This window comes from Stenella coeruleoalba (assembly GCF_951394435.1).
Source record: "Stenella coeruleoalba genome assembly, chromosome: 15".
In the NCBI taxonomy this organism is placed as follows: domain Eukaryota; kingdom Metazoa; phylum Chordata; class Mammalia; order Artiodactyla; family Delphinidae; genus Stenella; species Stenella coeruleoalba.
Genome location: NC_137161.1, coordinates 22,328,365 through 22,343,663, shown reverse-complemented (window position 1 = coordinate 22,343,663; position 15,299 = coordinate 22,328,365). Strand labels below are relative to the sequence as shown.

Here is a 15,299-nt window from a genome sequence, read left to right as displayed (position 1 = left end):
GCTATAAATGGAATACAACCTTTAAAAGTTGTGAATCACTATATTGTACACCTGCAACTTATAATTTTTAAAAAAGCAAAAAAAAAAAGACAACTGCTTCTCAATCATGCTAAATAAATCCATGGTGATTTGTGAACTACTACATTTACTGTGTTCCAGGCATTATAACAGAGCTTTAAATACATCATCTTATTTAATCTTTCCAACTATAAGATAGATGTAATCAGCCTCAATTTTACAGATGTAGAAATTAAGGAATTTTCATTTAATCAAGTTAGGAAGAAGTGGTACCAGGCTTTGTACCTACATCTCTCTGATTCTCCACATTAAAAACAAACAAAACAACAAAATCTCTTACCAAAGTGACAACCATACAAATAGGAGAAAGAATTCTAACCAGTGTGCTCATGAGAAGAGATGAGGAAAAGAGTAGAAAAGAAGGTAAATTTTCTCAACACAAATGTTAAATATGAACATGAAAGGCTTAAAATAAATCAATTTAAAACTATTTTAGAGACATGGAATTAACTTGACTCACACCCAACTTTTGGTAATTCCTCATGGGGTCTTTGAGTCACACAGAGACCTGGCTGTACTTTTCTGCTTTGGTTCTGACTGGATCAGGGAGAAGAGGTGAAATTCCTGTAGGTTTTACTATTTGCTACTAATTTTGATAATTGACAGGGTAAGGAGCAACATTAATCTTAATCTTTAAAATTCATTTTTGTCATTAATTTCAGAATATCAATTATCCACGTCCCACCTCTCACCTCCATGACTAATATCTGGTACCTAAGCGACTACCTGTGCGGAGGTCTAAGCCATCCCAGCGTGGCCTCCTTCCTGCCTAGCCTAAACCCCATCTTCTGCTTGAATCTATCCTCTTTACCCACTTTCCTCCTCACCTCTAATGAAGTTCACTTTCTGCTAGTTTTTATTTGTTTAAGCGAACCATTTTAGGTTTGTTCACTTAAAATTCACTTGAATTTACCTAGAAATCTCAACTTGACCCAAGTATGATACTCTAGCAAAGCATCATGGAAAATTTTATAGGGAAATAACAATCGAATTTCTTACATTGTATCAATGATGTTGCCAACTTTGTGTTGATAAGCTCTGCGATGCAAAGAGTTGCGTGTGTGGAACATGTCATACAGGTTTCCAACCTCCTGCAGAAGAATGTGGAACAATGTAGGATCAGATTAGGGATCTTCCCGGACCGGGGCACGAACCCGTGTCCCCTGCATCGGCAGGCGGACTCTCAACCACTGCGCCACCAAGGAAGCCCTACTGAGTGTTTTAACTCAGTGACACATTCTGTTTTAGGCATCTTAAATATAGTCTTTAAATTTCCCAATACCTCTAGAAATTAGGTATTATTATTCTTATAGTCTTCATTCTCAAGAGAAAGACCTTCTATAGTATAATACTGTAATGTTCTTTAGTTACATGATTCTAACCTAGCATGGGACCTAATGATTTTAGGATTTTAACTACCATGAAACACGTAATATAGTGATTAAGGATAATACTCAAGCCAAACTTCCTGGATTGAAATTCCAATTCTGCCATTAATTGTATGTCTTCTCTGTGCTTCAATCTGCTCATCTGTTAAATGGGATAATAACAGTATCTATTCCATAGGGTGGAGGAGGATTGAGTTAATCCCTCTAAAGCACAACATTCAATAAATGTCTATCATAATTTTATTATTATTTAACAATGCAGTAAAAGTGAAAAGAGCCTTATGATACTTCCAAATGCTAAGCATGAAGTAAAGAGATTGACAATTTACCAGGTAGTGATTTTTCCAAATTAGTTAAAGGTTATTTCTAGATTTCACACTAGGAACTATACCTTCCTCGTTGTTCTCTGACATAGCTTACCTTTTCTCTAGTACAAATGTGCTTCCTATCATCTACCTCACAGACACGGGCAAACTTAATAAAGCGCTTGTAATCAAAATTATTTTGGATTCCAAGATGATGGCAGTCCCTAGAAAGATTCCAAAGCAGAGAAATTAAATATTTCAACAAAGGAAACGGTACCTTAAATATCAACACTAAATTTATACAAGAATTTTATTTTGTTTATTTAAATAAAAATTGTATATATTTAAAGTATATAAGGATTTTAAACAACTTTTCTGAAGTGTTCAGTGCATACCTGGCAAAATAATCCCATTTGTCCACATCAATGCCATTTCTTTTATTGGCCACTATCTCATAAAGGAAGCTTTTTTCTTTAGGACGCCCTTTATATAGCCACTGGAAGACAAGAAAACCCAGCCCTTTATATAGCCACTGGAAGACAAGAAAACCCACTGAAAGTTTTAGGATAGGAGCCAAATCTATTTGTAAGCAAAGCAAAGCAACTGTATTAATCTGAAAATTATAAACAGATATTTGAACGGGAAGGTTAGGTAAGTGAGAAGGTTCTACTCATTCCTTCTTCCATTTAATTCCTAAATTAGTAGAAAAGGGAAAAGAAATGCTAAAGTGTGATACCCTGTTAATACTAAACCTTGTGCCTTCGGAGGGATCCTAACTCTATTACACTTCCCATAACCAACAAGCTTTCTTTCTTTTTTTTTTTTTTTTACGCGGGCCTCTCACTGTTGTGGCCTCTCCCGTTGCGGAGCACAGGCTCCGGACGCGCAGGCTCAGCGGCCATGGCTCACGAATCTTCCCGGACCGGGGCACGAACCCGTGTCTCCTGCATCGGCAGGCGGACTCTCAACCACTGCGCCACCAGGGAAGCCCCAACAAGCTTTCTTGTTTAAAAATTTAAAAAAAATATAAGATCTAATTATGAACTAGTAAGAATGTTCCTTATATTCTAATGCTTAAATTCAGGCATGAAAATTGTATTGTCTTTCAAAGTAGCCACACATCTAGTCTAAATGATATGCACCATTCAAAGAATTTTTGGAACTCTGTAGTTTGTTTGTTTGGGTTTTTTTGGCGGTGCAGTTTGGCCCGTGGGATCCTAGTTCCCCAACTAGGGACAGAACCCGGGCCCTCAGCAGTGAAAGCATCACAGTCCTAACCAGTGGACTGCCAGGGAATTCCCAGGAGCTCTGTTTTTTGGAAACAGGATATTTGCTATAAAATCCACCTCTTTATCTTATGCCTTACAAGTAGCTTTGTATATTTTAAGGAAAAAAACTTTAAAAACCACAAAGGGAAATTCTTTTTTCTAAGTAAAATAAAAAAGATCAAAAAGGAAACAAAACATATTTCCCTCTAAACTAATTCAACTTTTTTCTAGGTCTTCACATATCTAAATATTTCAAATATGTTAATTTTAATGAATAAACAAGACATACTTCTACATTTTCCAAACTAAGTTACTTTAGGCTTCTATATAAAATACTGCATACATATTCATTAAAAATATTTATATATGTATTTTAATTTGGGGGATAACTTCTGAAGAACTCAGTTAAGAGCTGGAAGAACTATATAAGTCTTTTATTTTTTGCATTAAACAGTAGAAATGTATCACATATTTTATCATTTAGTCTCTCTAAAATAGCCAAATGTCACCTCTTCAAATAGATCTGAAGGAATCAAGCAGAGAGACTAGATGAAAGGAACCAGTCAGTTCAAATTAAGTTGTACACAAACTTACCTTTGAAGAATCTTTGATGGGTGACTCAGGTGGTCCTGTAATTTGTTCCTTGATAAACCAAATATCTTCTTCAGGGATGAGACCATACTGTTCCATGACATCTCTGAGTCCGTTAGAATTAACTAGGTGCTCAAACATCATAACCGAGCCCTGTTCATGCTGGGAAAAGTCAGCACAGTATGGTCTGTTGTAGACTCTAGTCCATCAGAGACCCCTCATTATTTAAATTACTCTTGGCTCCAGGTAATTCAGAGGTAAGGTTCTAATGCATGTTAATTATCAAGTTTTCAACTATAATCTTACAGATATTTTTAAAAATCTGTCAAATTTGTCTATATTGGGACTCCCCTGGTAGTCCAGTGGTTAAGAATCCTCCTTCCAATGCAGGGGATGCAGGTTCTATCCATGGTCAGGGATCTAAGATCCCACATGCTGTGGGGCAACTAAGCCCGCGAGCTCTAGAGCCTGTGTGCCACAACTGGAGAGCCCGCGAGCTGCAATGAAGAGCCCATGTGCTGCAAGGAAAGATCCCACATGCTGCAACGAAGACCCAATGCAGCCAAATAAATAAATAAATATCAGATGGGACTGGAAAAAAAAACCCTCTATATTTTACCAGTCTATAAACCTTTACAAACTAGGTTCATCATTATTACATAAATGTTTAATGAGATATAATCATTTATAATACATAAGTATTGTACACTACAACTGAATATTACCAGATCATAAAGATAGAATAGGTTTTTTTTTTTTTTCTGAGATGTACCACTTGCAGAATCTTAGTTCCCGGACCAGGGATTGAACCCAGGCCCCAGCAGTGAAAGAGCTGAGTCCTAACCACTGGACCGCCAGGGAATTCCCAATAGAATACCATTTTAATGAATACCACTATAAAATTTAGTTGTATTGTTTCATCAGCTTTGGAATTTGTGAAGATGCAAGTTCTATTAGCATTTCCATCTACTGATAAAAAGGGGTAATTCCAGGGCTTCCCTGGTGGTGCAGTGGTTGAGAATCTGCCTGCCAATACAGGGGACACAGGTTCGAGCCCTGGTCTGGGGAGATCCCACATGCCGTGGAGCAACTAGGCCCGTGAGCCACAACTACTGAGCCTGCGCGTCTGGAGCCTGTGCTCCGCAACAAGAGAGGCCACGACAGTGAGAGGCCCGCGCACCGCGATGAAGAGTAGCCCCCGCTCGCTGCAACTACAGAAAGCCCTCGCACAGAAACAAAGACCCAACACACCCCAAAATAAATAAAATATAAATTTAATTTAAAAAAAAGGGGGGGGTAATTCCAAACTTGCCAGTAAAAACAAAAATGTCTCAGAGCCCTGAAGTCAAGATCTGGACTGGAATCTCAAATTAGACTCATTTTACTCATCTGTCTCTGCTTGCTCATTTATAATCGTTATAAAGATCAAATGGCCCACTGGAGGGAGACATCACAGGTCTTAGCAAAAACAAACTCAAGAAACATGAAGACAAAACCCTGAATAGTCCTATATCTATTTTTTAACTGAATCAAGATATATATCAATTACATAGAGGAAAAACAGTAAGTTTATGAAATTTGGCAGCCATGGCCTTAATCAGGTGATTGAAGTTAATATTACCAGTAATGGCTTAAAAAGACCTTATGTGCCTCTAATGGGATACACTAAGAAGGTCACACGTGGCATTCTGCCAAAAACAGATAGTCTGACAGTATGAGGAAACCGAAAACTGAAACTCAAAGTAAGGGGCAATCCACAAAATAATCTACCTGTATACTTCAAAAAATGACAAGGTCACGAGAGATAAAGACGGAAGAATTGTTGCAGATCAAAAGAAACTAAAGAGAAATGGCAACTAAGGGTAATGTATGATGGATCAGGACCAAAAATGGTTTTCTTTCCCCTTTTCTATATGGACAGTTGTTGAAATTTGATAGAAAGTCTGTAAATTAGATAATAGTACTGTATCAATAATAATTTCCTGATTTTAATAAATGTACTGAGGTTATGTACGAGAATGTTCTTATTTTTAGGAAATACCTACTGAAGCTTTAGGAATAAACGGGCATGCCTACAACATACTTTCAAATGGTTCAGAAAAAAACTTATACATACAGAAAAATTCAAGTTCCACAAAGATAGCACAGACAATAATAACTAAAATTATAAGCAACTTAGAAGTAAATATAATAAAAGATGTATAAAACCTTTATGGAGAAAATTACAACATTTATAATAGACGAGCAAAAGGCCAAAGATACCTAATAAAAGAAACAGCTGTCCTACCAGCTATCAAGACTTATTATAAAGAAGTAACAATTATGAAAAGTGTGGAATGCAACAGAATCCAGAAAGATTCATCATTACAGAATGTTAAAAAAATGTTGGGGTTGGTATCACAGAATCAGTGGGGACAGTGGTAGAGCATTTGACTGCAGATCACTGGGGAAATTCAATAAACAATTATCCATATTAAAAAAGAAATCAGATTTCTACCACACATATGCAGAGAAATAAATTCCCATGAGGTAAGGACTTACATGTTAAAGGCAAAATATTTAAAGAAAAAGACTTGGGAATGGCTGAGTAGATCCTATTTCAATCGACCCTGTTGGAGAAAAAAACTAACTCTGGACAACTTCCTGAAGGTATTGGATTATGACCAAAAGCAGGCAGATGTTAGAGGGAAATAAACACTTGGAAGAGAAAGGCAGTGGGCAATATTCCAGTTCTTTTATGGCTTTTAGCCTGAGGGAGGCCCTAAGGCTGCAGAACTGGAGAGAAACTATCCATCTTACTAGGTTGAAGAACCAGAAATACTTCATCAAAATTTAAAATTTTTGTTTCTCAAAAGCCACCTTCATTAAAGAAATGAATTGGTAAGTCAGAGACTGGGGTGGGGACAGGGACTATATTCACAATACATGTATCTGACTATATATATAATTACTCAAATTGATAACTAAAAGGCAAACATTCAAATTTTTTAAATGAGTAAATGGAAAAACTCTTCACAAAAGATGATTTATCAATGACAAAGTACAGGAAATGGTACTCAACATACCACAGAGGATGCCAAAAAAAAAAAAAAAATCCTATAAGAGACCATTTCACACTCATTAGAAAGAATAACTTAAAAAACTAAATGTTGGGGAGGCTATGGAACAACAGGCACTCTCATATTGCTGGCAGAGTGTAAAATGGGAAACATCCGGTAGTTGCTTATAAAGTTAAGTATCCATCTACTTAATGACCCAGCAATTCTACTCCTAGATGAACCTAAGACAAATGAAAACGTTTTCCATAAAAATCGTGTACAGTAACATGCATAGCATCTTTATTCATAACAGCCAAAAAACTGAAAACAACCCAAATTCTACAAAAGGAGAAAAAATAAAAAATCATAACTTATTCATACAATGGAATACTACCTCAGCAATGAGCAGGGACCGACAACTGATGCATGACACACCAACGAATCTCAAAATCATTGTGTTGAGTGAATAAGAGCAAGACACAAAAGAGTACCTATTATAGGATTCTACTCTTATCAATTCTAAGACAGGCAAAACTAGTCTGTTTATAAAAATCAGAAGGTAATAGTGGGAGGGAGATGTAGGAACTGACTGAAAAGGGTCACAAAGGAATTTTCCAGGAAGATGAAAATATTCTATATCTCAACTTGGGTAGTGGCTACATGGATGTATACATTTGTCAAAACTCACTGAACTGTACACTGAAGATCTGTACAACATATTGTATACGAATTACCTTTAAAGAGAGAGAGAAAAAATAGTGGTTGACATGTAAGAAGTGTTCAATATGTATTAATACCTTTTTCTACTCCAAATAATAGTGTGGCCCAAAATAGGAGTTGACCTAACTTTACTTCTCAAAAATTGATTCCAAAAATACAGGTCAGTCACCTGCAAATCTGTAAGTATAAAATGAACTTAGCTGGTATTAGTTACTTCATGGTCATACAAAATGAGTCAAAGCCAGAGTCAGCCTTTTATTTTTTATTTTATACTAGTGTGATAGAGTAGAAAGAGCATTAAATTAGCAGCTAGGAAACCTGGTTTTCTAGTGCTGGCTTTATCATTTAACAACTTTGTGATTTTTGGTGCATCAATACACCTCTACGAATTTCAAGTTCCTTTATACTTACGAAACTGGAGATAATGATTTCCTCCTTAGAGATTACTGTGAGGATCAAATGAAAGCATTATATATAAACACTCTGAAAAACTGTAAAAGGAAGAATACTTTAACACAGCAGTCATTGCTTAGTCTTTATTTTATTGACTATTAAATATATGAATACATACCGTCCATTTCACATCTGGGCGAGCAAGTGGAATAAATCTTCCATCGAACATATGAGAAAATGGCCCATGACCTTAAAAACAAAAGCAGCCTTAGAACAAGAAAAATGTTTGTAAATTGGTAAAATGTAAATCTTTTTAGTTAAACTTGAATATCAATAGAAATTAATAATCTATAAATACATCACAAAAAGGAACAAACCCTTCCTTCCTATTTTCTAAAACAAGAGAACAGGAAGCAGAACAAATACAGGAAAGTAAGCTCTCCACTGAGGGGTCTCTGAGTCACCATAGTTTACATAAATCTGATAAAAGGACAGTTTTGTGTAACCAAAGGAATGTTAATGACAAAAACTTTTGGCTTCTTCAGATTATATATTGGTAGTGTTAGAACAGCAGTTTTAACACAATCCACTAGGGTTAGAAAGAAAATATTAGAACTTTATTACTCTCAACCTTTAAAAACATCTATTTTTATGTAAATTTTATAATGTATGTAATTTATTTTATAATAAATATACACATATCAGGGCTTATCTTGGGTTTTTACTGATGATATGGGCAATCAAAAGTGGAGATCACTACTTTATCTTATTCATAAGTGATCTTAACATTCCACAACATCTAGTAATATGAAACTTTGCTGAGGCACAACTCTGGATTATCAGAATTTCTGAAGGAGTTACAGTTGGCCCTCTGCATCCGCAGATTCAATCAACCTCGGACAAAAAAATATTCAGAAAAAAAAATTCCAGAAAGTTCCAAAAAGCAAAACTTGAATTTGCCAGGCTTGCTGGCAACTATTTACATATAGCTTACACTGTGCTGGTATTATAAGTAATTTAGAATTGATTTAAAGTACATGGGAGGATGTGTGTGGGTTATATGCAAATTTTATATAAGGGGCTTGAGCATCCAGGATTTTGGGGTTTTGGGGGGTTTTTTTTGTATCCGCAGGGGGTCCTGATAGATGGGAAAGGGAGCCTACCTGGACCAGCCCTGGGCCTTTTTGCATGTTGCAGTCTGTACACAAAGGCTTGTTACTACAGAGCTCAGACTCCTAGAAATTGGCAAAAGTTTCCAATGATTCCCTCTCAAAATACCAAAAATCTGTTAAATTTATGATCTAGGGCTGATACTGGTCCTACTGAAATCTCCAAGGGGACATGCTGAAGAGCGTGCCCTATGCCTTTAAGTATCTGGCTACTGAAACCTCCCTTTCCCTGCACTGAGGGCACATGCAAACTCTTAGGATCCTCCAACAGGTAGGAATAAATTACAAGGCTAGGGCTTCCCTGGTGGCACAGTGGTTGAGAGTCCGCCTGCTGATGCAGGGGACACGGGTTCGTGCCCCGGTCCGGGAGGATCCCACATGCCACGGAGCGGCTGGGCCTGTGAGCTATGGCTGCTGAGTCTGCGCGTCAGGAGCCTGTGCTCCACAATGGGAGAGGCCACAACAGTGAGAGGCCCGCGTACAGCGAAAAAAAAAAAAAAAAAAAAAATTACAAGGATAGGGGAAAAATCTCCTGTGATAAAAGAGAACAGTCCTTTTTCTCTTTCTTTGACCATGGAAAAGGATGATATTCTTCTACTTGGATTTAAGTGGCCCAAGACCTCACATGGGTCAGGGAAGAAAAGAAGTTCTCTAAATCCGTTGTTAATCTGTTAGAGCAGATTATGTATTCTAGGTGTGAGAAGAATAGATTTGACAAATTATCTAAAGGAAAATGGCAATTTTATTTCAACCAAGATAAAGGAAAAATCAAATTCACATCATCCAACACACAGTAGTCAGAAAAAAATCACTATCAGAAAGTCCCTTCATATAACCTGCAACAAAGATGTTTAACATGGGAAATTCATTGAAAGCCTACAAAAAAAAATAGCAATGCTTTGGGCTTATGAATCATTCTAGGAAGAAGCAATGGCACATTTACATTAATGTTAACTGAAGAATTAAAACACAACTTTCATATTCTCCTAGTTAGTTGGATTTTTTAATTTCAAAGAGAGGTACCATGTGGTTTTTACATTAGAACTCTGGCTCTTTGAACTGCTTACCGAGATCATGACAAAGACCAGCGATCTGAACACAGAGCATATCTCGTTCACTTATCTGCAGCTCTGGTTGTTTTTCACTCAGTTCACGAACTAGACGTCCTGCTAGATACCCTACGCTGCAGAGCGGAAAAAACAAAACAAAAATGAAAAAATTACTCTTCTGTTTGAAAGATGAGCGACTGTTAAGATTTGTATTTGTCCTTGATAAATCCTTAAGGAGGCTGTGAATTAGACTTTGGGTGAAGGAGCCTTCCCAGCAGTTTGAGTATAAAAAGCCCTCTTTTCCCCTTTTTTGTTTCAGAGTCTACCTGATTGAACTAGCTATAGGCTCAGTCTCAGGTCATTTTGGGCTGTATTACATTTCTGATTTGTAGGGATTTGCAAGACAAAGACAGTTGTTTTTAATTCCTCAAAGAACTGCTCTGCTGCCTAAATGATTTTAAAAGATTGATTTGCCCAACTACATTTTCTTTAATTTGATTATTATTAGCTTCTGAATATTAGCCCATAGTTTTACATTATATTGTGTGGGTTCATGTAACCTTACTGGGTTTTTTTTTTTTGTATATTTAAATTAATATTTTCTGAGGGGCAGATTTACATACCCTGTCTCATTAATACCAGGCAGCGGAAGCATTCCCCAGTGAGACATAATGTCTACACACAATATAGTGAGGCAAAAGAGATATAAACATCTTATATTAAGCCCACTTAAATATACCTACTTTTATAAACTGTCATCTCGATTCAATCAACTCTTACACCTTTAACTTTAGCCTCCATTAGGACCCCATCAACAAGCTGTGGTCTTACAAGGAGTCCTAGAAACTTTCCTTTTTATTCTCTGGCTATTTTATCTATTTTTGTATAAAGGCTCTGGGGTCTCCAGGGAGGAGTTGAGCCCAGGGACACAGGCCTTTTTAAAAAAATTTAACTTGATTAATTGGTCTAATTGTTGCCCCAAACAATTGTTCAACTGTTGATCAGGTATCTCAGTGTAATTTTCTTCCAGCCTTTTAAATATATGTGTGTGTGTGTGTGTGTGTGTGTGTGTGTGTGTATTAAACTGGGGTAAATAGAATGATAGAATGGACTTCTTCGGGGCCCTTAATGTTGGGGACCAATAAGATGTCCCCTTGGCCCATCCAACCTTACATAGTGTTGTATAAAAACGTTTGTTTTAATCTCATTACCATCCATTTTATTTATCCAATTTCTTAATAACCATCTAAAGATTTTTATCCTGTTGAGACAAGTCCCGTTAAAATTTCCACCTTCTTGGGAAGAAGTCTCTTAACTTTCCCCTCAGCTTTTTTTCCCTATTAACCAACCCAATTAACATTACTTAACCTAATGTTTTCATTAGCATCTGTAAGGCCCATTGAGGGTAACCCTAGAGACTACAAATAAGGCTTCCCAAACTGGTTTATTTTTGTCTCTTTTAAACTAAGGGAGTTCTGAAATTGGGTCATTTGTAGGGATGTGGATGGATCTAGAGACTGTTATACAGACTGAAGTTAAGTCAGAAAGAGAAAAACAAATACCGTATGCTAACACATATATGTGGAACCTAGAAAAATGGTACAGATGAACCGGTTTGCAGGGCAGAAATTGAGACACAGATGTAGAGAACAAACTTATGGTCACCAAGTGGGGAAAGCGGCGGGGGTGTGTGTGTGTGATGAATTGGGCGATTGGGGTTGACATGTATACACTGATGTGTATAAAATTGATGACTAATAAGGACCTGCTGCATAAAAAAATAAATAAAAGTAAAAAAAAATAATTGGATAAAGTCAGTGACAAGATAAATTCAACACCTATGTTAAGTCCACAAAATCAAGAAGAGATAAAAAAACAAGAAACAAAAAACAAAATACTGAGTATAGTTCCCTGTGCTATACAGTAGGTCCTTGTTGGGTATCTATTTTATATATAGCATTGTTGAACTAGATAATATGGTCTCTATTCTTAATGGAATATGTGGTGAATTTACAACAAAAGGTAACATTTAAATCAATGGAATTAAATCCACAACTTATGACAAAGAAAACTGTATCAAATCATGTTGTACACCTTAAACATACACAACGTTATATGTCAATTATATCATGATAAATCTGGGGGAAAATAAGATATTCAAATTTTTTTAAAGTTAAGAAAAAAACTAAAAATGCTAAAAAAAAGATAAATAAATAAACTAAGGGAGTTCTTAGGTTAGCTGTTTTATATATACTACCATCTTCTAAGTTGTTTTTTTATAGGTAAAAATAAAACAGCTGTTTGTTATGAGAGCTCTCTAAAAAATTTACTAATTTACCAAGTTTCTCCAATTTTAAGGATTCACTGTCTGGTCATTGATGAATAGTATCTTTTTTTTTTTTTTGCGGTATGCGGGCCTCTCACTGTTGTGGCCTCTCCCGTTGCGGAGCGCAGGCTCCGGACGCGCAGGCTCAGCGGCCATGGCTCACGGGCCTAGCCGCTCTGCGGCATGTGGGATCTTCCCGGACCGGGGCACGAACCTGTGTCCCCTGCATAGGCAGGCGGACTCTCAACCACTGCACCACCAGGGAAGTCCGATGAATAGTATCTTAATAGTGACTCAAGCCAATAAAATGCAAGAGGCATCCCCACAAGAGAGTGCAAAGGATGCAGCCTTCATAAGATTTAGAAATTTCCTCCCCCAAACAGCCTAAGAGAGTAAAGTCCTTCGTTGTACAGGTGGTTGCAATGAAGGTTGAGATGACAAAGGCCCCTTATGGGCTGGGACCCCTTATGACAAATTTTCCTGAGAGTTGATACAGCCAGGCAAAAAGATTGCTCAGAATTCCAGTCTATTTGACTGGTTGCCAAATGTACACCATATGTGTACCTCCTGGGTAGCAGAGACCAAGCTCTCAGAACACAGGAGAAAAAAAAAAAAAGTCTAAGAAGATCAGGTAGAACATTTACATCTCTAAGACACAGGTAGAGAAATGCAAGTTCTCCCAGAAGGGCTTTTGTTTCTTTAAGTTCAGAATTTTGAAAAGATGTTTTATCAAGTTGGGTTTTTCTAGCTGCATATGAAAAAAAAATTAATTTTGGAATGTCAAAAGAACCCCAGTTTGGCCATTTTTAGGATGAGCTTTAATTCCCAATTAAGCAAGTACTTGCAAGTACAAATTCTGTACGTACATAATAAAAATTTCCCAGTGTCTGTCAATTGGGGTAACCCATCAGCGTTTTTTAACTGAGCAAAATCTTCCCAGTGTCTTTCAAGTGAGGATAACCCACTCTGTCATTCAACTGACCACAATCTTCCTAATGTCTTTCAACTGAAGATAACCCTGTTACCTCTTTTTGAAACTAAGTTCAAGGAAAACCTACTCCTCCAGTGAGAAGTTAAATACCACCAAATAAAACTTAGGACCATAAGCAAATAACAGGAGATCCAAGATCCAGGAGACACTCATCCAAATTCATCTGGACTCACTGAGGAGACAGACGGGCACAAGAGGCCTCTGCTAGTACCAAGGCTCCAGATCCTCGTAAAGTTCAGGCAAAGGAGAAAAGTTGGCTCTGGATCCCTTCGTGGTCACTGAACTGTCAACTGAAGAAAAACACTACCTAAAAGTTCCAAGTTATGTTTTATTCAGAGATCTTACTGAGGACTGTAGCCCGGGAAACAGTCTCAGACAGCACTGAGGCATTGTTCCAAAGAGGTAAGGGAGGAACCAGGGTATATAGGAGTTTCTGGTGGAAAAAAAAAAAACATTTCGTCCAACATCAAAAGACTACTGCTAATGACAAAAACCAGTCACTTCAAGTTAATAATTTTTAGCATTTTCCTATGTATGGGAAGATGTAAGAGTCTGGGGTCATTGAAATTATTCCTTAGATATTCATCTGATCTATCTAGGGCCAGCATGCTGTTTTTCTCCACCCTGAATTCCCCTCTGGGTGCAGCACTGGGGGCAGCTGCAGTGGCTTGATGGCTTGACGGCGGGCAATATTTGTTGTTTACTAGAATGACAGGTAACATTTTTTTGGTCTACATTTGTGATTAGCAGTAATCTTTTTACACTTGACCACATGTTTTCCCCAGCAAAAAAGTTCACATATATACTGGCTCCTCCCTTACCTCTCTGGAGCAGTTCCTCAGAGCTATCTGAGAACTCCTGGGCTATAGTACTCAGTAAGGTCCCCAAATAAAACTTAACTCATAACTTTCACATCGTGCATTTTTCTTTCAGTTAACACTCAAGAATTTCAATATGTTTTTCAAATGTTCTAATATACCTCGAGGGCAACTTAACAGAATAGTCTGTTTCAGAACTAGGCAGAAACACACAGATTCCCAAAAGCAGGACCTCTTGACTCACAATCACTTATCATTAGGGAAATGCAAAATCAAATCACAGTGAGACATCACCTCATACCCATTAGGAAGGGTTTTTGGGGTTTTTTTTTGGCTGTTCCACGTAGCATGCAGATCTTAGTTCCCCAAACAGGGATTGAACCCGTCCCCGCTGCACTGGAAGCACAGAGTCTTAACCACTGGACCACCAGGGAAGTCCCTAGGATGTCTATTATAAAACAAAACAAAAACTAACAAATTTTGGCCAGGATGTGGAGAAATTGGAACCCTTGTACACTGTTGGTGGGAATGTAAAATGGTGCAGCCACTATAGAAAACAGTAGAGCAGTTTCTCAAAATATTAAAAATAGAATTACCATATGATCCAGTAATTCCACTTCTGGGTATATACCCAAAAGAAGTGAAAGCAGGGTCTTGAAGAGATATTTGCACATCCACGTTCATAGCGGTCACAATTGCCAAAGAGGTGGAAGCAACCCAAGAGTCCACAGATGAATGAAGGGATAAATGAAATGTAACATATACATACAATGGAATATTATTCAGCCTTAAAAAGTAAGGATATTCTGACACATGCTCCAATATGAGTGACTCTTGGGGAAATTATGCTAAATGAAATAAGCCAATCACAAAAAGACAAATACTCTATGAAATCACTTATATGAGATACCTAGAACAGTCAAATTCATTAGAACAGAAAGTAGAATGGTGGTTATCAGGGACTGGGGAGAAGAGGAATGGGGAATTCAATGGGTACAGAGTTTCAGTTTTGCGAGATGAAAAAGTTCCGGAACTTGGTTGCACAATAATGTGGATATATTTAACACTATTGAACTATAAACTTAAAAATGGTTAGGATGGTAAATTTTATATTCTGTGTATTTTACCACAATTTTTTTTAAAAGCAGAGCTTCTGGTATTGTAA

At 37.2% G+C, this 15,299-nt stretch overlaps 1 protein-coding gene across 4 annotated transcripts in view; it reads right to left on the bottom strand.

Annotated features, from left to right (window-relative positions):
* The window catches only part of SAMHD1 (SAM and HD domain containing deoxynucleoside triphosphate triphosphohydrolase 1), a 64,112-nt gene that overhangs the window by 26,369 nt on the left and 22,444 nt on the right, over window positions 1–15,299 (bottom strand). For 3 of the 4 annotated variants that reach the window (XM_079945887.1, XM_079945886.1, XM_079945889.1), the window contains exons 5-10: window positions 10,018–10,133; window positions 7,960–8,030; window positions 3,634–3,792; window positions 2,167–2,267; window positions 1,887–1,995; window positions 1,078–1,169 (exon numbers count right to left, since the gene is read on the bottom strand). In XM_079945887.1, coding sequence (XP_079802013.1) covers window positions 1,078–1,169; window positions 1,887–1,995; window positions 2,167–2,267; window positions 3,634–3,792; window positions 7,960–8,030; window positions 10,018–10,133 — 648 coding nt within the window. The remainder of the gene's footprint in view (window positions 1–1,077; window positions 1,170–1,886; window positions 1,996–2,166; window positions 2,268–3,633; window positions 3,793–7,959; window positions 8,031–10,017; window positions 10,134–15,299) is intronic. The other variant, XM_079945888.1, reaches the window with a different exon arrangement.